Source organism: Mustela putorius, unplaced genomic scaffold, assembly GCF_011764305.1.
Source record: "Mustela putorius furo isolate JIRA1106 unplaced genomic scaffold, ASM1176430v1.1 tig00000127_pilon_pilon_pilon, whole genome shotgun sequence".
NCBI lineage: Eukaryota > Metazoa > Chordata > Mammalia > Carnivora > Mustelidae > Mustela > Mustela putorius.
In genome coordinates, this window is record NW_025421288.1 from 13557832 (window position 1) to 13584840 (window position 27009).

Sequence of the window (27009 nt, forward strand, 5' to 3'; positions counted from 1 at the left end):
TGCCAGGTCATGTTTAACAGCAAGAGCAAAGGCCCTGGGGTAGAAAGAGCTTAGAGCATAGAAGAGCTCCAGCAAGAGCCAAGGCCCTGGGGTAGAAAGAGCTTGGAGCATCAGATCTGTCCAAAAGGGCAATAGGGCTGGAGGGTGGTGTCAGGGGAAGCAGGTGAGACAGAGAGTCAGAGAACCCAGCAAGAGCCGGTTTTACAGGATGTGTGTGGACCTTGTGTGGAGTGCCGCTGGAGTTTTGGGGTAGAGGAGTAACTTAGATTTTAAATATCTAGTTTCTCAGCTGGCTTTCCCAGAAAACACCAGCAGACAGAGGTCCATCCGGCCCCGTGTCTGAGTGTTGTCTACAACCCCAGCACCCTGCCCCAGGCCGCACACACAGTGGGCCTCATCACTTGTCAGCTGACCAGACTCAAGTCAAGTCCACGGCAAGGAAGCAAGACACCAAGTGCACTGGGTTATTTGGGGAAGAGGATAGGGCTGGTTTGGGGAAGACGGGCCCTCTCCAGGAGAGCACTTGAGGCTCCCCACTGCAGCATCCCCTCTCAGCCCCGGTGGGAGGTCCAGTGCTCTGGTGGCTCCGAGGACACCCAGCACGGCAGGGAAGCCAGGGCTGGTGTGAGGCGGTGCTCCCTCCTGTCCCTGCGTGCTTCCTGCCCTCACCTGCCTCCTAAGCAGGCACATCCCGGGCCAGCAGAGGCGTGAGTGCACGCCTGCTCGACCGCGGGTCCTCAGAGCAAAGTCGTTGGTCTTCCCTGGGATACCTTCCCCCACTTCCCAAAGGGGCCCTCCTCAGCTTCTGGGCCCTTCGGCAGGAAGGGACAGTGGCTGGGAGACGCGCAGGCCACTCAGACAGGGGAGGGGACGCCCTACGACCCACGCGGCCTGGAAAGAACGGCGGATGCTGACCTTCCGGCCCCTCCGTTCCCCCAGGGAAGGGACGGTAGGACTCGAGAGAGATCCAGATGCTTCCTCTTCTGTGTGTATCTGAAACGTTCTCTGGTTACAAAAGTTGGATGTGGACATTTTAGAAATAACCTAGAATGCTCGCGTGCTCTCTCTCTCTCTCTCTCTCACACACACACACACACACACACACACGCGCCCCTTCCTCAATCCCATCACTGAGATCATCAGGATGAGAAGTTTGGTGAGGATCCTTCCAGAATTTCCACCCATGGTCACACACATTTAAATGTTTCCAGCACTGTGTCTTCAAACCGTTGCCAACCTGCCTTTCCGCATTGTGTTTCGTATCCCAGAATGTGAACTGTTATTTAATGGTCCCTCCCGTGGGCACTGGCGGGTCTCCTGTGTCACATGTGACGGGTCCTATTGTGGGAAATGCCTGTAAGATAAGATTTCCCACTTTTAACCGTTTTAACACGCACAGTTCGGAAGAGTTAGCACGTTCCGTGTCCCACGGCTGTCACCGCTGTCCAAGTCCGGGACACGTTCAACCCCCAGGGGAGGGACAACCGAACCCCATCCACAGCCCCCGGCTGTCTGTGCATTGGGCTGACCGCGTCCGGACGCGTCCTGCAAACAGAGTCGCCCGGAGTGTGGCCTTCCGTGCAGTCCCTCTGGCTGCGTGGGTATCTTTGGGGCTGCTCCGCGGTGTAGCAGGTGTCGGGCCCCCATTCTTGTGTACAGCTGAGCGATGGTCCGTGGTGTGGACGGACCCCACGGCCCCCGTTACTCACCGCTTGTCGCCTGGGCATCCAGGCTGTGTCCAGCCCTGGAATGCTGTGCCTCCTGCCACTGAACATCGCGTACAGGTTTCTGCGAGCACATCGGTCGCCAGCCTTGTGGGCACGTCTCTGGAGTGGAATTGCTGGGGTCTGCGGAGACCCCCCGTGTCGGCTCCTGAGGGGCGGCCTCTCCCCGCAGCGGCTGCAGGTGCACCGGCCCACCAGCACAGGCACCTGCTTTGGGCACACGGCCCTCCGGCAAAAGGCCAGGAGGCTGCGCGTGGGCTCGGGGTGCGGCGCCAACACGGTCCCATGGGTCACCGCAGGGGCTGTTCCCTCTCCCGCCCAGTGCCTCCTGGGCCCTCGCGGGGTGATGGGCCCCTGCAGGGTGAGGAGGACACTCCGGGCGCTGGGCACATCCTGCCTGTCTCTGGGACTTGGTCTCAGCCTGTGGGGCGGGAGCGGGCCCTGGTGCCTCCGGAGGCCGTTTTCAGAGTCAGTGCTAGTTTGGGGAGAACTTGGTGGCTCGAGGGTACAGGCCTGAGGGCTGGAGACCAGGAGGCTGGCTTTGGCAGGGCCCCCCCAGTAAAGGGGGTGAAGGTAGGAGTCGGGGCAGGGCTCTCAGTGCACAGACTTGGGTTCACGCCCAGAGCTGTCCTTCCTTCTAAAGTGTGGACGCCGAGGGCTAGGAAGGGTCCCCAGCCCTCTGCGTGTGCGTGGCTGAGTGAGGGCTGAGGCAAGCTGTGGGAGCCAAGGGCTGGGAGCAAGAGGCAGAGAGACAAAGAAGCGGAGTCTGGGTGTTCCAGAGCGAGGGACTGGGCTCCTTCCGGGTGGAAGGATGCTTCGAGAAGGCTAGCATCTCCACCTTGATGGGACAGGGGCAGGTCCCGGGTCTGAGGTCGGGGGGTGCTCAAGGGACACAACTTCAGAGGAACCGGGGTGAGAGGACACGCGTGCCGAGGGCCCGTCGGGGGTTCCTGAGCACCCGGGGACCGGGCCCCGGAGGCCGGAGGTCACCCTCGGTGCGGGGCAAGGAAGGCTCCCCAGAGGTGCGCCTTACATGGGATAAGCACAGGAGAGAGAAGGGCCCGAGAAGAGAGGGCAGAGGCATGGAGGTGGCCCTGGGTGGGGACACAGAGGCCCTGAGAACACGGGTCCAAGGCAGGTTTCCAGACGCACCTGCCCCCGGCTGTGCCTTGCTCTGCCCTGAGAGCAGCCGCCGGGGAAGGCTACATGCCCACGGTGTGGCCCAGTGAGGCCCCGTAAGGGGACGGGACAGAGAGACCCTGCCCTGGCCCAGCCCTGGGGACTACGGGGGCCCAGCGTGGCCCCAGAGCAGGCCAGGTGGGCACTAGGGGCCAAACAACCTTGGCCCCTCCTCCCTCCGGCTCGCACGGCTCTGCACTCGCGCTTGGGCCGACAGGGTTCCTGGCAGACACACTTTGTACTCGGGCGGGAAGCTTTTATCTGCAGCCCTGGGAGGCCCTCGCCAGCGCAGCTTAATTCAGGCTCCCGGCCTCCTAAGTGCTGTTTTGAAGCTGGACGGCGTACAGAACAGAGGGATTAAGTGATTCGTCCAAGACTACACAGCAGAGCTGGGCAGACCCCCCTCCCCGGGGTCAGGGACGTTCCCGGCCTCCCGACTACCTCCTTCTCTCTCCTCTTGTCGGGGCTTGTCCTGCTGGGCCCCGAGTGGTCAGCTGATGGCCTGAGGTCCTTGGAAATCCACGCTGGGCTCTGCTTGCCAGCAGCCAGCCCACGGGCGAGCCGGGCAGGGGACCTTTCCGGGATGTGGTGGCCGAAGGCGAGGGTGGATCTTTGGGTCTGGAATCTGCACCCACAGGGCCTGTGGGGCCCCGCAGGGTGGCTGCCGGCTTCGGACCTCTGGGCGCTGGGCCCCGGCAGGGCTGAGGGGGCCGGGCAGAGATGCCTGACTGTGGGGAGGGGGCGAGATTGGCACGGGTCCTGCTGGGAAATTCCTTCCGTTCTTTCTTTGGGTCCATGAGCTCATGAGTGAGGCGGGTGCATTTCATAAGCCGGAAAGTAAGTCATTCATTGAAAAGGAGAAAAACAAACGGGTTTCCGACCCGAAGGCTCAGTGGGCATCGAAGTGAAGGACAGCGAGGCGGCCTTGCTCTCCCCACGAGCTGGGGCAACTCGGTGTTTGCAGAGAACTCGCTCCCCGCGCTGGCCGCCCACCCCTCCCCTCTCCGGCTCTCCTCCGGTCCCAGGCACTGCCCCGCTGCCTGCCGGGATTTCAGGACCCCCCCACTGGCGTCTCCTTCTTGTCCCACCACAGCCCGTTCTCAGCCCAACAAACCAGGGCGACCCTCTCCTTGCAAGCGTCTCGGGCTCCTCCTGGGCTCCGACTGACCCGCGGCTCCCACCCCCTCCCATGAAGAGCCTGTGCCTGCCTGGCCCGTCTGCGGTCCACCTGCCACTATAGCCTCTGGCCTCCGTCCCACCGTGCCCTCTGACTGGCCCCGACCCGAGGTCCACCTGCGGGTGGTAGTGCCTGGCACAGCACAGCGTGGGCACCGAGAAATGTTGGCTCAATCTTGAGCGCCCCACAGCCCCTCTGGGCTGAGAGCTGAGTGGCACCTGAAGGAAGACTGGACGGTGCCCAGGGTCGGGGGGTGGGGGTGGGAATGGGCGTTCCTCAGTGTGTCCTGTCTCCAGAGTCTGATTTGGGACAGTTTGCTCAGAATCACGAACCAGCAACGTCCCAAGGAAAGAAACCAAGAGCCCGGGTTTGAGCCAGACCCTGAACACACCCCAGGGCAGACAGGATGGAGCAGAACCTGATCCTCGGGGCAAGAGTGGGTGACCTGCCCCCCTCCCCTCCCTGCCAGGGGGACTGGAGGCTGGTGGCCCAGCCAGAGAGATGGAGATTCCAGAAGAGGAGGGGGCAGGGGGCAGGAGCTGGCCAGGCATTTTTTTTTTTTTTTTAAGATTTTATATATTTATTTGACAGACAGAGATCACAAGTAGGCAGAGAGAGAGAGAGGAGGAAGCAGGCTTCCTGCTGAGCAGAGAGCCCGATGCGGGGCTCTATCCCAGGACCCTGAGATCATGACCTGAGCTGAAGGCATTGGTTTAACCCACTGAGCCACCCAGGCGCCCCCTGGCCAAGCTTTTGAGCAAAGCCTGGGAGGAGAGAGCTGGAGGTCGGCCCCACGAGCACCTCTGCTCTTCCCACAGCACCAGACGTCTGGGGGCCCGGAGGACCCACCGTGCGGCGTCTCAAGAACCGTGAGTTTTTCTCACGGTACAGGGAACGGTGATCCCGTTTCTGCACAGTGTCTGGGTCAGGAATCCCCCAAAATGGGACTCCAATAGGTAGGTTGAACCCCAAAACCCAAAGCCTACCTGGGCCTCACCCTTCTGTCCTGACGTTTTTTTTTTTTTTTTTTTTTTTTAATTTATTTGACAGAAAGAGACACACAGAGAGAGGGGACACAAGCAGAGGGAGCGGGAGAGGGAGAAGCAGGCTTCCCACGGAGCAGGGAGCCCAATGCAGGGCTCAGTCCCGGGACCCCAGGACCCTGACCCTAGCCGAAGGCAGACACTCAACGACTAAGCCACCCAGGTGCTCCCCTCCTGGTCTTGAGGGTCATGGTCCTTCCGTAAGACCTGTCTTGAGTGTGGAAGGGTTCCCAAGGCTCCAGAGAAAAGAGCTGGGAATTAAGGGTTGCCCGATGTAGCAAGTAAAAACAAGATGCCCAATTAAAATTGAATTTCGGACAAATACCGAAGAATTTACTATAAGTATATCCCAAGTTCAGTAAGCTGTGCAGTCTTTGGGATATACTTACACCAAAGTATGAATATCTTTGGAATATTATTTACTTACTTTGGGATATACTATACTTACGAAGGTATTTGTTGTTTATTTGAAACTCAAGTTTAACTGGGCATCCTGGATGTTATCTGATAATTCTTGAGGATTTGGTACCCGAGCCTCCTGGGGACACCCGTGTGTGTCCCCAGAGAGGACCTGTTATACAACCCAAGCCATGAGTGAGCATCAGGCAAAGTCCATCTGGGCTCAAGAATGAGCAGCCCATCACTGGGAGTATTCAAGGTGTGGACCAGATCTAGTGTGGCCCGGAATGGAGGCAGGGACTGCAGCAATCTGGGGACCCAGTGGCCCACTGGGCGAGAGCCCCAGGGCAGAGGGTCCATCGCCCCAGACCCACGAGGCCGGCGTCTCCCGGCTCTCTCTCCCTCAGTGGCTTCAGTTCCCTCTGTCCCCCCCTCCTTCGGACCTTCCCAGTGGAACCCCAGCACTGGAGACCAGACGGATGTTTGCACATGAATAGATGGAGATTTCCTGAGGCCATGTTGCTCCCAAAAATGCACATTTCTCACCAAAAGGCTCCAAGTGGGGCACCACAGACTCCAGCCAGCAGCCAGGATGACCCTGCCTGCCAGGTGTGAAGGCAGCTGGGCCCTCCTGGGGACCCCCCCCAGCTCTGACCTGGATGGACCAAGCCATCCCAGGGTGCGGGGGCCCTGCTGGGAGCCCGGACCAGAATGTCCCCCAGGTCGCCAGAGGCTGCATAGCAGACAGGGCCACTGTCCCAGACTAGGGTTGCCTGGCAGCAGATCTGCAGGGATGCGGGAGGCCTCTCTGTGCTCACTCTTTCACCCAACACTGTCCCCTGCCGCTAGACGCTCTTCCAGACACCGGGACTGCAGTGGTGAAGGAGACATAGGACGTGGGCCCGGACCTGCTCTCATGGGGCTCCAAGTCTGGGGAGGGACCCACAATAGACCTGAATTCGATGGTTTGGGTTGCTGATAGGGCTTGGGAAGGCACTAAGGCTGGGGAGGTGGGAAGGAGCTTTAACTGGGATCAGGGAGGAGGCTTTTGGTGGCAGGGGAGCCCATCTGTGAAGATCTGGGGCCAGAACACTCCAGGCTGAGTGAGCAGGTGCAAAGGTCCTGGGGCCAGTTGGTATGGCCTGGCGTAAGGCAAGGACAGGCAGGGTGGGAGGCGGGGCTGGGAACGCAGCAGGGACCTGGTGGGCTGGATGGAGAGAGCTGTGGTTTTTACCCGCAATCCCCCTCACCCCCACCCCGACCAGCTTCCGCCTCTGCTCTGATCGCATACAGTGCCCATGCCCGGGCTTGCCCCTCTCTGTCTGCCATGTCTCCATGTCCAGGGCCACGGCGCTGGGTGGGGCCAGCCGGCGGCTCTCCCCCTCTTCCATCAGGAGCCCAGGAGGCTGGCTGAGGTGGGGATGGGCTTCTCCTCCTGTCTGGGCCCCCCAGGAGATGTGTCCAGGTTCTAACCCCCGCAAGGTCCCTGTGTTTGTGAACTTAATTGGAAAAAAGGTCTGTGCAGATGTACTTACAGTTCGGATCTTGAGGTGAGATCATCTTGGGTTGGAGGGGGCCCCGAATCCAACGGCAGGCGTCCTCGTGAGAGAAGAGAAGCAGCAGCAGAAGCAGAGATGGAACGGGAAGGCCAGGGAAGGCGGCGGCGGAGCAAGTCAGCAGCCAGAAGGGCGCAGCAGCCCTGGAAGCTGGAGGAGAGGAAGGAGCCTCCCCCAGAGCCTCCGGAAAAAGCACAGCCTTGCCCACACCTTGATCTCAGACCTCTGGCCTCCAGGTGGGGGGAGAATCACCTTCTATTGTTGCCGGCCACCGAGCGCCTGGTCGTTGGTCACAGCTGCCCCAGGACACTTGCACAAAACACCCTTTGACTTCTTTGACGCGCTGCGTGGGGAGGAGGCCCAGACACCTGTGACCCTCCTTATCTTCCCAGCCTGGAGAGTCTCTTATGCCTCCCAGTGGGGAGAAGGTTTAAGGAGAACCTGGGGTTAGAGCGATCCGGCGCTCCTCCACACAGCGGTGCTCCTCCACACAGCGGTGCTCCTCCACACAGCGGTGCTCCTCCACACAGCGGCCAGGCAAACTCTCGCCTTTATCCTGACTTTCCTCACCTGGGAAATGAGGCGACCACCTCATGGGGCTTTAGGGCCTTGCTGTAAGACCCAAAGAGCAAGGACCTCAGCAAAAGGGAAGCCCCAGGCCTAGCCCAGGCTCTGCCCAGAGCTCCCCAGAGCCCTCCAGGGCCTCCTAGGGCCCCAGAACCCCCAGAGCCTCCTAGAGCTCCCTAGAGCCCCTCAGAGGCCCCTACAGCCCCACAGAGGCCTCAGAGCTCCCTGCAGCTCCCTAGAGCCTCCTGGAGTTCCCTAGAGCTCCTCAGAACCTTCTACCGTCCCCAGAGCTCCCCAGAGTGCCCTAGAGACCCTCAGAGTCCCCCAGGGCCCACAGAACTTCCTAGAGACCCCAAAGCCTCCTAGAGCTCCCTAGAGCCGCTTGGAGCCTCCTAGAGTCCTCCAGACACCCCCCCCCCGACCTCTAGAGCCCTCCAGAGCCCTTGGTACCCCCCAGAGCTCTAGAGACATTGGGCTCCAGAAGGTGAAGGGGCCTGTGTGGAGCTATTAACATATGCTAGTGACAATCACATCTCTAATCACATTAGCTCTGAAGTACAAATCAAGCCAGCCCTGGGGCTCCTTTCAAAGGGTCAGGGGGGCTTGGCAGGCTCTGGGCTTTTCTCCAGGTACTGTTTGCTCCCCTCTGGAAACCCCCAACTCCTGGGGCTGGTGTCAAAGATCTGGGGAAAGGCCAGGGGCCTCCCTGGGAGGTGTGAGTATGTCTGGGGAGGCCCGGACCAGCGGGGCTGGCCCGTCCCCACACCTTGCCCTGGACTCATCTTGCCCTCCGTACAGATGCCTGTGCCCTCCTCTTCCCCCAGGGCCCGCACGATGACTGTCAGACACGGCCTCGCTCACGGCTGGCTGTGGGGACAGGGGCAGGGATGGCGGGCCGTGTGGCCCAGCCCCTGCCGGCCAGCCTGGGCTCCTTCCGGTGAGGGCCACGGGGGTCCCTGTGCCTCTGCTCCCTTGCTGTCCCACTGATGGCAGCAGGCCGTCCGATCGAGCCCCGATTTGCCTGGGGCTAATGTAGCAGCCGGCAGTCTTTTTCTTTTTTTCCAAAGAAAAAAATTATGAAATTCATCATTGCTCACTTAGCCCCTTATTACACCATAATTGTCCTGCGGGGCGGGGGGTAGCGAAGCTTTCTTTGTGGACAGGTCCGTGGTCCGCCCCTGAGAACACTCCAGGGAAGCAGGGCCATCTGCTGCAGCCCGTGTCCGGAGCACGGCGGCGTCTCCGAGTCCCGTCCATTACGTCCTTGCTGAGTTTGGGGTCCACTTCCACGTTTCCCAAAGTGCGGGCCACGGACACCTGCCGGTTTCGGAAACGGTTGCAGGTGAGTCACGGACACTGAGCGGAGTCATGCCGAGGAAGACCAGGGTGTGGAGTCTGCCTGTCCTTTGGGACCGGAGAACGCCCCGCACGCCTTTCCAGGACCCACCAGTCCGCACCGCTTGACACGGAGAGAGACCAAGACGGTCCCATCCAGTGCTTAATCAGGATCTCACGTAATCTGATCCGCGTCTCTGTCCCACTTATCAATGTGAGGGGACGGCGGCGCTGTGGCTGTAGACTGGGGACAGGGGTTCCTTTACATCCAAGTTGGGTCCGTGCAAAAAGCAACAAGCGTCAGTCGAGTGATTCCTCGTGTCTCCTTAAAGCACATTTCTTCTGCTTCCAAGAGCCGTCCTGAGCCACACACGACAGCTTCCAGTCCAGTCATCGCTGGACGTTCAGATATGGCGCTTTCGTTGTCGTTTATGCGACAAGCACCCACTGAGGGTCGCCTGTGTGCCCTGCCCGCCCCCCGGGGTGCAGCACTGTCCCAGACAGGCAAGGCCTGAGCCACGGAGCAGCGCACTTCGCTAAGAGGGGGCAGCTAAGAGGGGACAGACCCTAAATATGCTAAAAGAAATGAATACAGTCGTTTCAGACTACGCAGTTGCCCCAAGGGGAGAGGGACAGGGAGGGCCAGCTTACTCCGTGAGGTCTGTGAAGGAGCTGGCCCCCAGAGGGCGGACAGGAGAGTGTGCCAAGGCCCCGGGGGCAGGACCCAAGGAAGGCAGGGAAATGGACTAGCTGGAGGAAATTTCTTCTGGGTGCTCCTGCAGACGGAAGACTCAGCCATTAGCATTCAATTCAAAAAAAAAAAAAAATCCATCTAATGAACATTTAACACTCACTGAACGGTGGAGGATCGCTGGCAGCCCAGCAGCACCTGAGGGAAGGGGCCAACCGTCCCCTCTTCAGGCTCCAGGGACAGTCTCTGCGCCTCTTGGGACTCGGAATAATTCAGCTTGCATGCGGGGACCCCCGCCCCCCGGTCCTCAGGACTTAGAAGGGACCGTGTGCTGTGTGCCATCTGGGAGACCCTCGGAGGGTTTGCTGGCTTTTGAGGCTGGAGTTCCATCAGGGCACAAGGAAAGCCTGGATTCTGCCCCAAGCCTTCCAGAGACGCCAGCCCTGCTCTCCACCAGGGGTCCGTGCTCCCCCCCCAACAGTGAGGAGACACTGTCCAGCGTGCCTTGCACGGCCCGTGGCCCCTGGGAATGAGTGGGCTGCAGAGAGAGCCTGGGGTATGCCCCACTGGATCTGCTCCCCCACATCCCCTGCCCTATAACCGACTCCCCTGAAACTTTCTGCGGAAGGCAACAACCATCCTTCTGGGTTAATAGAGTCTGTTGTTGGACGAACACAACAGGGTAGCTCTTCTGCTGCAAGATATCCGGAGTCTCGGTTAGAGGAAGACCAGGGGCCGGAGGTTTTTTTCCTTGTCCTCGGCCTGGGCTGGGCTGGCGGGAACTCCAGGCACAGCAAGACCATCGCTGGACAGTGGGGAGGACGGGCCTTGACACGGTAGCCCCAGGCTGCAGGCACAAGGGGTCCCGAGACCAAGACAGAGGCTGGGCGGCCTCTCACGACCCAGGCTTGGAAGGCATCCAGGGCACTTGTCTGGGGTTGGGGGGAGCAGTCAGAAGGAGAGGGGACACTCAGTGGAAAGACAGTCATGGCCATTCAAAAACCTCCAGAAGTCTACAGCTACCATTTTCTATTTTATCCAAGAGTCTGGCCACTTGCACCGAAGGAGCCACAGGCCAGCAGGATGCCCTGGGGTTCAGCTCCCTGTCCACCCAGAGACCCCCGCGGTCTTTGCCCTTTGTGTGTATTAGGAAGGTAGGATCCAAGGGCAGAGTGTCCTGCTGGCCCCCAGCAGGGGAGCTGATTTTAGGTGGGACCTGAGTGGCATTAAATCACAGGGAATGTCACAGTGAGATGCTCCCTTGAGGCCAGGCTCATTAGGAGGAGAAAGTTTCTGTTTGGTGATAGTGAGCCCTTAACACATCTCTAACACTTGCAAATCTCCCTTTACAAAAAAAAAAAAAAAAAAAGTGGGGGGGGGGGCAGGCTCCGGGGCCTTCAGCTGCTGCTGAAGCTTGCATTTTGTGTCTGTTTTCCTGGGTGACCTCCAGTGCCTGGCAAGGGACCCTGTTTTTCCATGAAAGCTGGTGCTGTCGGGTTTAAAAAACGAAATCATTTAAATAAGGAAGGGACTGGCGGTGACGATAATAGGTAACCGAGAAGGACATGTGGTGTAGTAGGTAGGGGGTAAAGTCAGGCCGGTGGAACCCAGGGGCCCGATGAAACAGTGCCCCGTGGGGCTGGGAGCACGGAGCCCCTGGTGGCCTTGGGGCACGTGAGGTTTGGGGAGCACGGCCTCCTGTCCCTTAGCCCCCCAACCACCTGCGGCAAGGGCTTACAAGTTCGATTCCCATCCTGCCGTTGAAGGAACGGGACTCGGCGGGGTTCAGTCTCAAAACCCGCCCCAGACCCAGGCCTTCCCCCCAGCAGCTGCCAGCCTAGAGCCCCCCAGCTGGACAGTCCAGCGGCTGACAACACAGAGGGACATTTCAGGAGCCATGTGCCCAGGCCAGCTACGGCCCAGGCCAGAGGGGCAAAGGTGAGATCGGGATTACGATCCAGAGTGCTGACCTGACCACTGCGGTCCGGGCTGACCCCACGGTGCGATCCTGAAACTCACCAGGTTATCTGGTCAACCCCATGTTTGTGCGCGGGCATGTGAGTGTGTGCGTGTGCCTGTGAGTGGGCGGGCGGGGGGGAGGAGGGGTTGCAGATCACGCCTGGCAGAGAAGTTCCCAAGGCACCCTGGCCTCTGCCCAGGGGCACCAAGGAGTCACCCACACGGGGGACAAGACTGGCGAGAAGCACCTCCGCCTCATCCCAGGGGACATTTCAGTCCGTCCCCACCTACAGGAGAACGCCGCTCACTACGAAACCCATGGACTGCAGAGGAACAGAGGCCTGGGAGTGAGCAAACCACCTGCCGTTTAAAAAACAAGGGCCCTTATTCAGCACCATGTACAGAAAGAAATTCAGAATGGGTCAAACGGAGACTTCCGTGTAAGGCCTGGAACGGTAAAGCCCTTGCAGGAGAACGTAGGGCAGAAGCTTCACGATGCTGCACTTGGCAAGGATTTCCGGGATACGGCCCCACAGGCACAGACCACAAAAGAGAAGAGACAAATTGACCATCGTGAGAAGTTTAAAATTCCATGCATGGAAAGACAGAGTAGAGTCACCCCCAGAATGGGAGAAAATGTTTGCACGTCGTGTATCTAGTAAGAGATCAGTACCCAGAACACACAGAGAACTGGAACCTTAAGACAAGCTCCTTAAAAACCAGGCAAAGGACCTGAACAGACACTTCTCGGAAGAAGACAGAGAAATAAAAGGCCAATAAGCAAATGAAAAGGCGTTCCACATCGCTAATCCTCAGGGAAACGCAAATCAACACCACAATGAGATCCCACACCCGTCGGGACGGGGGCTGCGGTCAGGGAGAGGGGAAGAACCTCAGGGAGCATGTGGGGACCTTGGAGCCCTGTGCCCCGTCGGTGGGAAGGGAAGATGGAGCCGCGCGGGGAGACGCTATAGGACAGTTCCTGCCAAAGTTACAACTAGGATTACGCGGGGATCCCGCAACTCTGCTTCTGGGGCTTATCCCCAGAAGGATTAAGAGCAGGACCCCGAAGACACGTGTGCACACCCACGTTCACGGCAGCCTTGTTCACAACTGCTAGAAGGTAGAAGCCACCTGCCTGTCCCTTGGTGTTGGCATGTGTAAGCCGAACGTGCTTGGTCCCCACAACAGGATGTCATCCCGCCTTCGGAAGGCAGGCTGCTGTGGGGAGAACCTGCTGGAACACGGAGGGGCCTTGACGTTGCGCTGAGTGCCACGCGCCCGACAGACACCCAAGGACCCACCCTGTGGGATTCCCCAGAGTCGTCTGGTTCATAGACACAGAAAGTAGGGCAGTGGGTGGCAGGGGCTGGGGGAAGAGGAACAGAGTTTTGGTGTAAAAGATGAAAAAGTGGTGCAGGTGGAAGCTGGTGATGGTGGCCCAACGGAGGGCAAGTGTTAACAACAGCGCCGAACGCTCCTGCTTAAAAATGGTTCGGATGGTGGGGGGAGAGGCTGAGAGAGAAGGAGACGCAGACTCCCTGACGCGCAGGACCCCCAGACCGCGACGGAGCCGAGGACGGAGCTGCCCCGAACGGGTAGACTTGTGTTTCCTTTTACAATAAAAATAAAGGGGAGGGGCTCGCGGCGAGCAGGTGAGTGAGGAAGCTGGTTCTGAATACGATCTTTGTTCTTCACTCTGATTGGCTTTATTAGCGATTCTCGGATCCCGCAGCAACCCATCACACGTGTAGGGGGGCACTCCCTGGGTGCGGTCTACGCCGGCAGACACCGACTCCGGGAAGTTCTCCTTCCGTGAGCCCCGCCGTCGGCTCCTTGACTGGCGGGCTCCTGCTTCTGCTCTCCGGGTCAGCGGGGGCTGGTGTGTGACCTTGACCCTTAGAGAACACGCGGTGAACTTTGCCTGCTGCGAGGGCAGGACAGGCTCCTCAGATGTGCCTGGGTGAGCACCTGGTAGGACAAGGCCAGTGCTGGGTCCTGGGGACCCGGGAACCCTGCGCAAACCCTGCCGGCTCCAAGCACCTCCTGCCTCCTTGGATAACCCCGGAGAGTTAGGAAGAACTGCTGGGTGTGGTGGATGCTGGTGGCCCCCACCCAGATCCCCTGGCCAGGGGCCTTCATTTCCCAGCGGTTCATGGCCAGGTCCCCATGCTCTACCCCCTGACCTTTCCTGGAAAGAAGCTGCCTGGCCTGGAAGTGCCTGGAAGGATCCGCTGGCCCTTTGGGGCAACCTGCAGGCAGGGCCTGACCAGTAAGGCCGTACAGAAGCAGCGACCCCAGGCTTTCAGGTGGGACGGCCCTAGCATGCCGCTGACACCCCAGACCCTGCTGCAATCACATCTGTCTCCCTTTCTCCAGGCCCTGCTCTGATGCCCTAAAGCTCTTCCTCGGTAACCCTCTTGCTTAGGAATCCCCATCTCAGGCTTGGCTTCTGGGGATGTTGACTGAAGGCACCAGGGAGCCTGTGATGGGAAGACGAGGCTGTTTGGGATGGGGCCGGGGTGGGGGGGTCGGTGACCAGAACAATGTCTGCCGAGGGACCAGCCTAGCTAATCTGAGTCAGGGCCTCGGGTACCCCAGGCTCTCGACCTTCCAAAAAATCGACACGGGTTCATTCTTTGGTCCTTATGGCCGATGACCCTTGAGTTGTGATTTCAACCTGGTGTCCTGGGTGGTTTAGTGCCCCCTCGCCCCTTCCCCCAAACTCATGTCCCCCCAGAATCTGGGAATGGAGCAGTTTTGAAATAGGGTCTTTGCAAACGTAATTATCGGGTCCTCACGGCGTAGGGTGGGCCCTAAACCCACCACCGTGGTTCTGTAAGATGAAGGAACTTCAGAGACACAGGGAGGCCGTGGCGTGGAGAGACAGAGAAACAGATTTCAGAGCCAATGAGGGGAGACCCACTCTGTGCAGGGAGGGACCTTGGGCAGTGGGAGCAGGGGAGGGCGACCCTGGGGTCCGCCTGTGTTTCGGGACAGGAGGATGGATTTGGATATTCTAGGGGGTGGACATGTGGAGGCTGAGAGGTTCCCCGCGGGGAGGGGGCGTCCCAGGGTCCAGCAAGCGTGTCTGAGATCCCGGGTCTCTGGTGGCCTAGTCGCTGCCCCATGCAGGCCAATGGGAAGCTGCGCTCCCCACCCCGGCCCCTGCCCATGGCAGGCCCCATGTGGCCCCACACTTTTTTTTTTTTTTAAAGATTTTATTTATTTGACAGATCACGAGTAGGCAGAGAGGCCGCAGTGTGAGAGAGAGAGGAGGAAGCAGGCTCCCCGCTGAGCAGAGAGCCCGATGCCGGGCTCGATCCCAGGACCTTGAGATCATGACCTGAGCCGAAGGCAGAGGCTTTAACCCACGGAGCCACCCAGGCGCCCCGGCCCCACGCTTTTTGTTTGCTGTGTTTTGTTTTGTTTTCAGCAGCATGTAGGGCTCACCTTAGGAACTAAGAATAATTAGAAAGTACTGCCGATAAAGAGGAGACGCGGGAGCGGGGGAGGCCCGACCCCTCCCACTTCAGGCGGGCGTGAACCGGCGCGGGCTGCTCGGAGGAGGAGGAATCCGGAGCGTGGCCCAGCCTTCCGAGGAGCCCGGCACGCCCGCGGGAGGGCCCCTGCTCGCAGGACTGCAGGACTCCCGCACACAGTAAAACGGATTGGGATTGGGACGTTAAGACCCTAACGACCGTCTCTCTTTGGAGATTAAGGGTAACAAAAGGCAGCGGTTAGTGTTTGTTGTGCTCAGAGCAGTCACGGGGCTGGTCCAAGGTCGCCCAGCTGGGAGGCTGTGGGCCTGAGGCTGGGCCCCTGAGGAGGGCAAGTGTGCTCGGCACAGGCCGGAGGAGGAACCCCAGAGCCTGCCCTTGTCCTCAGCGTCTTTGCTTGTGGCCACAGGGACCCTGTCCCACAGCCCTTCCTGCCACCCTACCATCGACTCTCCCACTGGGCCGTGTCCCCGGTCCCCACGACGGGCCTCTCGGGCCTCCCGAACCCTCCCGGCGCTCCGGCTATGGGGGACTCCCACATCCTGGCACCCTCCCACCCCTGCCCCCGGACTCCCACTCAGTACTTTGGCCCTGGCTGTCCCCTCGGCAGGGCATGCTTTCCCAAGAATGGCTTCCTCCCTCCGCGCCTCCAAATCTTGGCTCAAAACCACTTCGAAGCGAGGCCACCGTGGGCCACCTGCCTCCCCACCTGACCCTCCTTCCCTTTACCTAGCCAGATGCCTCCCGGCTTCCCGTGTGGGACCACCTCCCTCATTGTGAGGGGCGCCCTGTGGGGACCAGGACCTTCCTTCTCCTCACTGGAGCACCCCGAGCTCTAGGCACAGTGCCCGGCCCATACCAGGCGGCAGGTACGTGTTCCTGAGCGTGTCCTCTTCGTCGGCCTCCGGGCTCATTGCACTCTGGAGGCCCAGTCCGGCTGTGGGATTCTGCCCGGGCCTGGCAGGCTTTTGTCCCAGCAGCTGGATGAAGCCTTCGGTGTTGAGCTGGAGACCTTCTGGGAACCACGGGAGACAGAGAAGACCCGCCAAGCCCAGACGTCTGTCAGCGCTCCAGTCCTCACCGCCCCTGCCCCCACAAGAAATATAAGCGCCCCTATTAATTTCTCTCGGGCTGCAGGGACAGAAGGAGCACAGTGGGCACCTTGACACAACGGAAACGTAGGTGTCCCCTTTCTGGAGGCCGGGAAGCCCCAAATCCTCTGAGGCCATGAGGGTGAACCTGCTCTGGGCCGTCCTCCCGGTGACTGGCGCTTTTCAGTGTTCTCCAGCGTTCCTCCACTCGTGGGGGTGCACCCCAGCCTCCTCCCTCTCAGGACCTTCTCCCTGTACGTGAACTTTCTAGAAGTACCCCAGCCCATGGATTGAAGGCCACCCGAATGACCTCACTTTAACAGAGTTACCTCTTATTTAAAGACACTATGTCCAAACAAACTCATATTCTGGGGACTAGGGGCTCCAAAACTTTAACCTGAAACACAGCATGCCCCTTTCTTGGGCACATCGCAGTCACGGGCATCGAAAAGAAGGTGATGATGTCTCGGACAGCAGAACAGGTACAATTAAAGATCCCGAAGTCCTGATTGCCTTTTTGGGATCTATTTGTCATGTGATGGACCTGTTCTGTTGAGGGCGAGAAATCCACATTCTAGATCCCTTAGGGTTAGGGTTTTTTTTTTTTGTTTTTACTGCCGTCCACACCACCTCTATCACATCCCAGGAGAGACTAGTTACACACCCGTGTTCACAAACTCATCCATGCCCTTCCTGGGACTGGCACGCTCTGGCGATTCCCGGGCAGCCCGCCCTGAGCTTTGGTGGGGGATGCTGTGCATTGGCCACACCACGAGAACAAACTGCAGGATTCCGAGTCCTTGTGAATTCTGTGACGCTCACACCCCACTAGGCTCCTGTCTTCAAGGCCACATTTGTGCGGACACGGCTGGCGGAAACTCGTCTCCCCCACCCAAAGCCAGGCCAGGCAAGGCCGAGGCCTCAAATAGACACTGGGAGGCAGGAGGGAGCCAGAGCTCGGCATTTCCAGGCAGGTTTTAACCGTGCTCAGTACCTTCCCCGGTTCTTTACATCAAGTCCAACAGGGTTCTTTTTGAACATGACAAGTGTTTCTGTTTATTCAGGTCAGGTCCATGTGCACAGCACATACATCGCGCAGGGTCGGCGCCTGTATAAAACTACAGATTCTGCAAACGGCAGAAGTACAGAAACCTGAAATCCCATCACAGCAACACGAACACTTTGCAGTATTTCAAGAGGTCCGATGACATCGCTATACGCTTCCCACGTGACTCGCTGACGAGCCACCGGCGGCCCAGGGTGACCACGTTCTGCACTTAAGACATCCTGATTCCCGACCACCCGACGGGGCTCTGAGACGAGACTCGTGCCGTTGTCCCCGGCAGCTACGACTTAAATACAGGGTGAGTTCTCGAAACCCCGAAAGGCCACGCGTTCCGGCCCCGCCCCCCACCATCAGAGCAGAGACCGGAGCATCCCCATCTCCGCGAGGCTCCTGGACCCCAGGACGCAGTTTAACACTGAAACGTTTTTATTTCACTGCACGGGCAGCAGGTTACGATGTACAGAGCCCAGCCCTCCGGCTTCACAAGCGGCTTCCTCCCTCCTCTTGGCCTCGGTTTCGGTTTCGGTTTCGGGGACAGTGTCTGAAGCCGATATTCGCATCCGAACAAAGCATTTTTAAGAAAGGAATGTGAAAGACACGATCTCCAATCAGCCTTTTCCAGTCTTGCTGTCTGGAGACTCCCATAAAGTTAATTCGGGAGGCAGTTCAGAAACATCCTAGGAGAGCATTAAAGTCTGACAAAACATTCGGAGCATGTCTGGTAGTGAGCTAAAGGTCATTTTGTATAAACGCCAGAAAGTCATTCATTAAAATTAAACGTGTGCCATCACCTCAGGACTTTTTTTAAACATCACCGGTCCTGCCCCTTTCCACCTCGGCTGCGGCGACAGGGGTTCCATTTGTAAAATATATAAAGAAAAAATATAAGGTTACTTGATGACCATACAGTGCACTCTAACAGCTGTCTGCAAATATTTTCACCATGATTATCCTTACTAAAAGTAAATCACGGGGTAAAGATAGCTCAAACGTGACAAGGTTTCAATGGGGCGCACCGACGCGATCTGCAATCCTCTTTGGCCACATTTGGAAAAAGGGCCACTTGCGATGGCCAACGCCTGCCCCGGGTCTGAGCTTTTCTGCAGATCTTGCCGGGTGAGTGGGTTAAGGGCTTTCGAGGTAGATGTGAAATCCACTTCACCGGGGAATGCGACGGAGAGAAGCAGCACCTTCCCCAAGCAAACACTGCATTCAGTGTTTTTGCACAATGACAAGGACATTTCACCGAAAATGAACAGCTAGTTCTAAAGTTCTAGTCCACATCTTCCCCAAGAACAGGGAAGCACATTTAAAAACAAAACAAAACGAAACAAAAAAACCCAGAAAACAAAACAAAAAAAACAAAATCCTATATTCTATTACTGATCAGAAATACCAGCTACCGCACGCTTGTATTTTATCACTAGGGTTTTGGTTGTGGTTGGCAAACACACCCATCGGTCCGTGACCAGCTTTCCGGCGGGCTGTCCGTGCCTTTCCGTCAGATTTACGAAATTGCTTTGTTTTTGCCTCTACCCCAGTGGCCACAGAGAACCACAGGCTGTGGCTGATCCAGAAAAGGAAAACAGGAGTTTATAAAAGTTGTCTAAGAGTCTCCCCCCCATCGGGGAGATGGAGGAAGATTGACTACAGCGAAGTTCAAAGGTCAGTCTTGGCAGATCTAAAAACAGAGGGGCAGCGGGGCACTCCCACGGTGCATTTTCGGTCCCCGGAGTAAAGCGATATGTCCCATGAACAGCAGCGGGGCACAAAGGAGCGAGGCGCTGGGGGGTGCTAGGAGCAGAGCCGGGGCAGGGAGGGTCCCCTTTGCTGGCTCGGAAGGCCTCTCCAGACACGGAGATGCTCACCACCGCCGTGCGGGGAACCCTGCAAAGCAGGGCGGAGACTGGGGTCTGATGTCACCATTTTTAAACACAGAGTAGCAGCACACTTGTGACAACTTTTTGACAAGTTAAATACAGCCAGTGGAAAGGTCTTCACCGTCTTACCCAGAAAACTCAGGGTTGGGGATTTTGGGGGTCATTTTTTGTTTTTTTTTTTCCCCAGAAAAATACAAAACACACCCACAGAACCATAAATAATTTGGTGGCGATATATACACATTTAAATAATTAATTTAAATATCTTACACCTACTCTTGCATTAGACCGTCCATCTGAAGAAAGTCTCCTGACTGTCCGGGACTTGGAGGCGGGACGCCGGGAGTCACAGCCTGGGGAGAAAGTGGGTGACCTTCATGGTGGGGGACACTCGGCTCCCTTTCTTGGTCCTGCCGGTCTTGCTCAAGGCGATGAACATGCCGGGGTATCTGTAGCACTCGTAGGCGTTGTAGTTGTTGGGGAGGAGGGTCTCTTTGAACTTGCACTCCTCTGTGAAAAACGGCTGGGCGGGAGAAGGGACAGTGTCAGGTGGGGCCCCCTCCTGCCCTTCAAGGACCCCTGAGGGCCACCTGTCAGGGGCTCTTTTCTGACCCAGCCCTGCACGGGCTGAGAGGTCCCTCCTGGGATGCTGGGGTGCCGAGACCCCCACAGGCATCTAAGTGGCCAGTCCATGGCCACTGGGGCTCCAGCCACCTGCCTGGACCTGGGGGCCCAGAGAATTTCATCTACACACGACCCCCCTACAGTCTGCAGTCCTGCCTTCTGGAACCCCCCAGCAAGACGCCACAGGGAAGGGCTGCCAATGTCCCCTCTTCCTGGACTAGAAGGTGCCGCTCAGGGATGGCAGAAAGTACACTGTTCCCGTCCTGGCTCTCCGCCCCTCGTTGGGACAGGCCCCGGGTGGCCGGCACTGCCCCCGGGTACTTGTGTCCTGTGGGGAGGCGGAGCCACTTCCCTGACCCACCCCAGCAGCAGGCGGGATGCAGGCCTGGGCCGTCCTGCCCTCGCTGTCCCAGCCCGGGCGGCGGCGGCGGCGGGAGAAGGGGCTCTACCGGCCGGAGGTACTCACCGAGCCGTACAGCTTGCCCTTGCTGCTCATGGCCACGAAGAACCGGCTGGCCACGCCAAAGATGCTAACCACGCCCCGCTCCACCGGCGACAGCTCCAGCAGGCCTGGGGGCGCAGCGCGGGTCACTCCCGGGCAGGGGACCCTGGCCCATCCCACCTGTCCCGGACCCGGTCCTCCTCCTGCGAACCACCGGGACCCCAGTTTCTAGGGTGGAGGTGGACGTAAGGGGGCCCCGGAAGCCAGCCTGCGCGGGCGCGGAGGGACCGGCCTCCCGTCCCGGCCCCGCGGCGGCGGCGCCCAGTCCGGCACAGGAGGAGCCGGTCGGCTCCGCGGGCCCCCCGGACCCCCGCGGGTGCCGGTTGGCCGCGCCGTTTGCCTTGTGCCCACGGGCGCAGGCGCTGGAATTCCGCACCCAAAGCCCGGGCTTCCGAAGGCGGGGAGGTGGGGCCGGTTCGGCCGGGTGCGCAAAGGCCGCCCCCCCACCCCGGGCACTCCCGGCGCCGAGAGTGTTTGTGTCCCTGAGCCGGAGGGACCCGAACCCGAGTCCATTCCAGTTCGCACGGCAGCCAGCAGGTGCGAGCTCGGACCTCCGTCCGTGCGCGGGGCGGAAAGGGCGGCCGCTGCCCCGCGCCCCTCGACCCCTCCGCCGGCCCGCCCCACTCACTGTCGCTCGTGTCCGCGTGCACGCCGCCGATGCGGCCGTCGGGGAGCACCTGGAGGTGGAAGCCGATGCCCACGTTGCAGTAGAGTCGCCGCAGCCGCTTGATGCCCAGGAGATAGTCCCCCGCGCCGCTCTGGACGGCCGCCTCCTTGGGCTGCGCGGCCACCGGCAGGCGCGCCAGCGAGCGCGCCACCAGGCTCTCCCAGCGGCGCTCCAGCTCGGCCCCCAGCGTGCCGTTGGGTGCGGCGGGTGCGGCGGCGCCCCCTCGGCCGGCCCAGGGCGCCAGCACCGCCAACAGGACAGCCGGGAGCAGCGCCGCCGCGGCCGCCCCGGGCCCCGCCATCCCCGCCCTCGGGCGGTGCGCGCGGGAAGCCGCGGGGCCGAGCTGCTCCTGGGGCGGCCCGCGGGAGCGCACGACCGGGGCCGGGGCCGGGGCCGAGGCCGGGGCAGGGAGTGCGCGGCCGGTGGAGCAGCGGGAGGCAAGGGACGGGGCCCGCAGGCGACAGCAGCTACCCGGGCTGCATGGAGGTCGGGCGGCGGGGCAGGACGCGCTACCCGGGCTGGGACCCCGCGGAGCTGTGCGCGCCTCCCTGCGCGCTGGGCCGGCGGCGATCGAGCCACTATATATAGCCGGGCGCCCCCTCCTACTCCCGCGGGGGGCCGTTCACGTTCGCCTGGGCGCCCGGGGCGCTGTGGCGCTCGCGGCTGGTCGCAGGCCGCCTGCCAATCAGGGCTGGCAGGGGGAGGGGAGGCGGCCGGGACGAGCGCCGCTAGTGCCACCTGGAGGGTCCCCGGCCCCCACCCCGGGCTTCACCGGCGCACCGACCTGTTGGTCCCGCCCCTCGCGTCTTCTCCACTCCTGCCTCCCAGCCAAAGTTTTGCCTCCCGCACTTTGTCCCTGCCTGTCCCTTTCTCTGCCTCTGCGCCAGCAGCTGGAGTGCTGCCCTAACCAGGCACCCTCGGTTCCCAGCAGCCACTCCCGGGAACCCGGTTCCTTTGCTGGGATCATGCAGACCCGCCTGGGTTTTGGGGGGTAGGTTAGAGCAGTTAGCGAAGTGAGCACCTGCCAGGGAAGGAAGAACCCAGCGCCAGAAGCTGGGGGAGGCAGGCCCCCTCTCCCCCAACCCGCACTCTGGTTTGGCCCCCTGCAGGCTACATGGAATTCTGGAAGCCAGGTAGAGGCATCGCCTGGGCAGTGGGTGCTGCTAAGGGAGTGCAGGGGGTGAGGTGGTGGGGTGCGCCCAGGAAAGGCCACAGCCCTGCACCTTCTACACACATTGTCCTCCAGGTAAGCGCAGGTGGCAGGGCTCAGGGCAGGGCAGGATATTTGCAGCCCCTTCCCCGCCCACTCACAGGAGCCCCCTCTCCAGTGGGGACCCAGGCCAAGCCTCTGGAGCACTCCACCCTGCACACCTGCCGTCACCACTCCCCTCTGAGCCCATGATGGCCTGATGGAGGCAGGACTCACCAGAGGCCCAGCTAGGTGCTGGCTCATCTAGGTGTGGAAGTCCCTGTTTTCTGTGGTGACTGAGGGGCCTTGCTACCACCTGCCAGCAGGTCCTGCCCAGCCATGGCTGCAGGGTCCCAGACCCCCCACTGCTGCCCCTGCACTTGTGGCCAGAGACATCCCCGGGCCATTTCAGCCTCTCCCACTGCCCACCCACTCCGGCCTCAGGAGTCCTTGGACCCAACCTCTGAACCCTACTGGGGCTCATTCACCCCACTAGAGGGGACTTGGGAGATTTGAGGTGTCTTGTCCTGAAGCCCAGGCAGGGGAGCCTTGGCAGGATGGGAACCTGGTCTCCAGCCTCCTCCGTGAGGCTCTTTGCTCCCCTCCGGGCCTGCAGCCTACTGGAGCAGCGCCCACCCAGGCCAGGGCCTTCCAGAGCTGCGCTGGGGACCTGGGGCGCCCCAAATGAGACTTTGGATCTGGGCCCAAGAAGATGATTCTGGCCAGGGCACCCATGCAGGGGACCGAGAGACAAGGCCCAAGTCCTTTCTGTCTCCCTCTGGGCCCAGGAGGTGCCTCCCGGCGGGGTCTTCACAGGGTGTGGTCCCTCTTCCCAGGATCCCCGCAGGGAGCGTCCTTCCCGCTCTTCTATTTGCCGGCGAGTTCCCTGCAGGAATTCAGCGGCTGGCTCTTCTGGTCCCTCTCCCAGAACTCCGGCCCACCTACACACAGTGGGTGCCCTTGGCCACTGTCCTGAGAGGGACTGACAGCCAGCAGGGGTGCCGGGAGCTGGGAGCCGACTGCGCGTCTCTCAGCCCGTCCTTACCTCTGCAGGCCCCCTCAAGGGTCCAGCGGAGCGAGCCGAAGCGCAGCAGGATCCGCCAGCCGTCAGGTGAGGGTGTGGCAGGACCTCTCGGGGTCCGCCCTGCGCCCACCCCCATCTCCCACAGACTTTTTTCCCTTGAACCTGAAGGAATCGTTGGACCAAGGTGACTAATGTTTCCAGATCCCAGTCTCCTTGAGGACTTCAAACGGGCCCCGTTCACCAAGGACCTGGGGTCCGAGGAAGCATGGGGGACCCTGTGGACAGTCTGGACTCTCCGCCTCCTGCTTCAGGGTTGAACCCAGGCCCCCTCCCTGTCGGCCCTGGAACATTGGCTGTTGCACTTCCGATGGCGCTCAGTGTCTCCATCTGTAAAATGGGCACACAGTGGTGCCTCCTGGGCGGGACAGTCGGGCTGGATGTCAGCCTTACCAGGACAGTGGGTGCTTGGGCAGCAAGCCCCGTGAGGTTCCAACAGGGCCTGGCTCCAATTTTGCATGTCTTTATCCTGGGGGGGAGGGGGTGGGGCTCACCTTGCATCATCGCCAGGGACCAGAGGGGCGGAAGGAAGGTTCCTCCGCCCATGACCTTCTCTAACCTCCAGAACCCCCACCCCCCACCAGCCAATGTTGTATCTTGACAGGGGTCTGGTCTTCTAGGAGTGACAGGGCTTCTCAGAACTACCCACTCAGCTGTTAAGAACTCAACTTGGCTTAATACTACTCCCAATAAAGAAAGGCAGGGTATAAATTCGATCCCTGTCCTGGGCTGGGACAGGGAGGGCCCAGGAGCTGGGGTCGCTTGGCAAACCCCGTAACTGCTTTCCCTGCCCGGCTTCCTTCCCTCCACGCAGCCCTCACAATAGATCCTCCCTGCAAACGTCAAGAAGAAGGGTATGGCCATTGGTATAGACGTGTCTACACCAATCCAAACCCCCCAAGAAACGGGGGATGCTTGCTTTCTTTCAGACATCCAAAGACAGGGGAGATCCCTCCCACGCCTTGTAGCTTTTTGGTTTTTGTTTTTGTTCTCTACTGTGGTAAAATACACATAACATTTTCCATCCTGACCATTTCTAGGTGCCCAGCTCAGTGGCGTGAAACACGTTCCCCGTCCGGCGTCCAGCACTCCCGTTCATCTCTGGAACTCTGTCCTCTTCCCAAACCAAATCCCTGCCTCCATGAGCACTAACCCCATCCCTGCCCCGACCTGTCCCCCAACCCCGGTTCCTTACGCTGTCCCTACGAAGCAGCACCATTCTCCTTTCCATCTCGGAATCTGATGGCTCTAGGGAACACATGGGACCTGTCCCTCGTTACTCTCCTGGCGTCTCTTTTACATGGGGGCTGACCCAGCCCGGGCCGAGTGACAGGTGCAGATCAGTAAAGCTGTCTGCCCTGGGGATAGATGGGTAGGGACATCTATGTACATATTAGATATTCAAGTCGGGGAGAATTGGAGAGCCATGCCTCAGTTTCCCTATCTGCAAATGGAGGACTCGCAGTGCTCCTGCCCAACAGCTCTGGGGGATTATAAGGAGATGATGCGTGTTTAGCACTTAGACCAGGCAGGCCCGGCCGGTGACCTCACCGCCCTCCCCCACCATGTCGCCACGGGCATCCTGCTGGCTTCTCTGTGCTCAGGATCCACCTCCACACGGTTGTGGGGAGAATGAGGATTAGATGCATAACCAGACCTCGAGCCCCAGCACCTTTCCAGAATGTGGCCAGGACGTTTATTGGGTGCTGTCAGGGGCCAGGCTTGGTGGGTCAGTTCCCCCGTCTCTCTTCCTGCAGCAGGGAAGCTGGGCTGTGCCCGTCAGCATCCCTCGGCACCTCATGCAAGATCATGAAGCTAACAGAGGGCAGACCCAGGACCCAAGCCCTTTGGCCATTGGATCAAAGCCCAAGCTCCCAGCCACACTGCTTCCTGCCTCAGTTTCCCCTCATGGTCCTCAGGGTCCTCATGGTCCCCACCTTGTCTGCCACATGTGGGTGTTAGGGATCGAACCGTGTAGGTGAAATTCTTTGGTGAGCTCCAGGGCGGGGATCAAGCTCCGGGACCCGATATCACAACCCTTGTAGCTTTCCACTTGGAAAATCATAAAATGCTCTACCGGCTCCCCTGCGCCTTACCAGCTCCTTCTCGTGTCGCAAATCAAAGACAGCTGGAGCCAGAAGGGACCCACCCAGGTGTGCTGAACACGATGCCCTGTTTCATGGTGCTCGGTGGGAGGCCCGAGAGGGAAAGGAGCCCCTCAAGGGGAGGCTGGGGTTCTCCAGGCAGAGGGGGCAGCAGGCAGAGGCCCAGAGGTAGAGACTCCTGAGTATTCGAGAAGAGAGAAGTCGGTGCTGGGGGTGGAGGGCAGGCCTGTGGACGCGGATGGGGTCCTAGTTCACCCCACAGTGCCTATCCTAGGGGTCTGGGGGCCGACCACCAGGAAGACGAGGGGTTATCCTTGGAGGTGTGGTGGGGAGTGGCTCCCCTGGCCCCAAGCTCAGCGGGTCCTAGCATCTCCGACCCTGGTCCCCAGTAACTCTGGGGGTCTTCTTGTTTCTGTGGGTGTATGAGAATCAGCCGGACTCTGTGCAGGTGGATGGGAAACACTGGTGTGGGGGGAGCCGGACCCCCACCCGCTCACGCCCCGCCTGCAGGGCCCTCAGAGGGATCATCCCGGGTCAGGTGGGGTGAAAGAAGCGACCTTCTGGAGGTCAGCACCAGCCCAGGCATCTGGGCTCCTTTCCTCCTTCCTTTCTTCTGCCCCTCACACCCATGCCCTAGGACGGACTCTCTGGGCCTAGGGAAAGTTCTGGACAACTTGCTGAGGCGTGGGATCTGTGCCCCACCTGGGTCTTTTGTCTTTCCCGTTCTCTGGTGCCGGGACCACAAAGCCAGAAACGATCCAAAAACTATCACCGGGTTCACTTCATGCATCTCGCAGAATAATCGATCACAGACCCCAAATCAAGGGACAGGGACGTCCCAGTGGGGCCAACGGCGGGGACGAGAACGGGACAGGCTGCGTCCCTCCAGATGCCAACCCCTTCCCCTGACGTGCTGCGTGGCCTTGGACCAGTCACTCACCCTCTCGGAGCCTCCGTCGATGGTTCTGCGATGTCCCACGATGGTGCTCACCTGGGAGGAGCGAATGAACTGGGACCCTCCCTACCAAAGGGGAGACCCAAGAGAACTTCAGGGAGGGGGAGAGGGTGGCCCTGTGTTCTCTGAGCAGGCAGGTCCCACCTCCATGCCGGGGCTTCCCGGGGCTGAAGTGAACAGCCCCATCCTGGCCTTTGCAGAGCTCCCAGCTCTCTTCCCCGCCGGCCTCAGCTCACCTGGAGGCTGACAGGGCTGGGGCTCCTCTCATCCCACCCCGGATCTGGGGGGAGCCAGAGGACAGGTGTCTGCATGGGCCTGGGACAGGTCGGTCCCATGTGTGGAGGCTGCACGTTTTGCTGCGGGCGATCTTGGGGCAAAGTCAGACCTCGGTTGGGGGCTGCCCTGCCCTCGGCTCTGTTCAGACGGAAGTCAGGTGTCCTTGACCCAGGCAGTTCTGAACTTTGTCTTGTCACCTACATAGGACAAATATGTCTACTTAGGAGCCCCAGACGCCCCACCCCGAAGGACCCAATACATCCAGCCCCCACCCCAATTTTAGATTTCCATTGACCTTGGTTGGAAAACTGCCATTTTCTCTGGGGAGCTTTGTTTTTTGGTCAACGGGGACAGGAGGTCAGGGGAGGGGCCCTCCGGGGGGGGGACCAGGAAAGCCCAGCGCCCTTTCTAATCTGCACCCCCACCCCGTCCTGGGTCCTGGC

The 27009-nt window shown here is 60.0% G+C and overlaps 1 protein-coding gene across 1 annotated transcript; it reads right to left on the minus strand.

The window, feature by feature from the left end:
- Window positions 1–17595: 17595 nt before the first annotated feature.
- FGF4 (fibroblast growth factor 4) lies at window positions 17596–21261 on the minus strand. Its single transcript, XM_045068878.1, has 3 exons — window positions 20922–21261; window positions 20258–20361; window positions 17596–19690 (listed from the first exon to the last, which is right to left on the minus strand). Exons 1-3 carry the CDS (start codon window positions 21259–21261, stop codon window positions 19514–19516), a joined length of 621 nt encoding a protein of 206 aa, XP_044924813.1. The 3' UTR covers window positions 17596–19513.
- Window positions 21262–27009: the final 5748 nt, after the last annotated feature.

What these genes read in the sequence shown, in the direction of transcription:
- FGF4 (XM_045068878.1), bottom strand. Translation starts at nt 21,261, where the DNA reads ATGGCGGGGCCCGGGGCGGCCGCGGCGGCGCTGCTCCCGGCTGTCCTG. An exon ending in GCACGCGGACACGAGCGACA is followed by an intron (nt 20,362 to 20,921) that starts GTGAGTGGGGCG and finishes CTGCGCCCCCAG; the next exon opens with GCCTGCTGGAGCTGTCGCCG. An exon ending in AGGGCAAGCTGTACGGCTCG is followed by an intron (nt 19,691 to 20,257) that starts GTGAGTACCTCC and finishes TCTCCCGCCCAG; the next exon opens with CCGTTTTTCACAGAGGAGTG.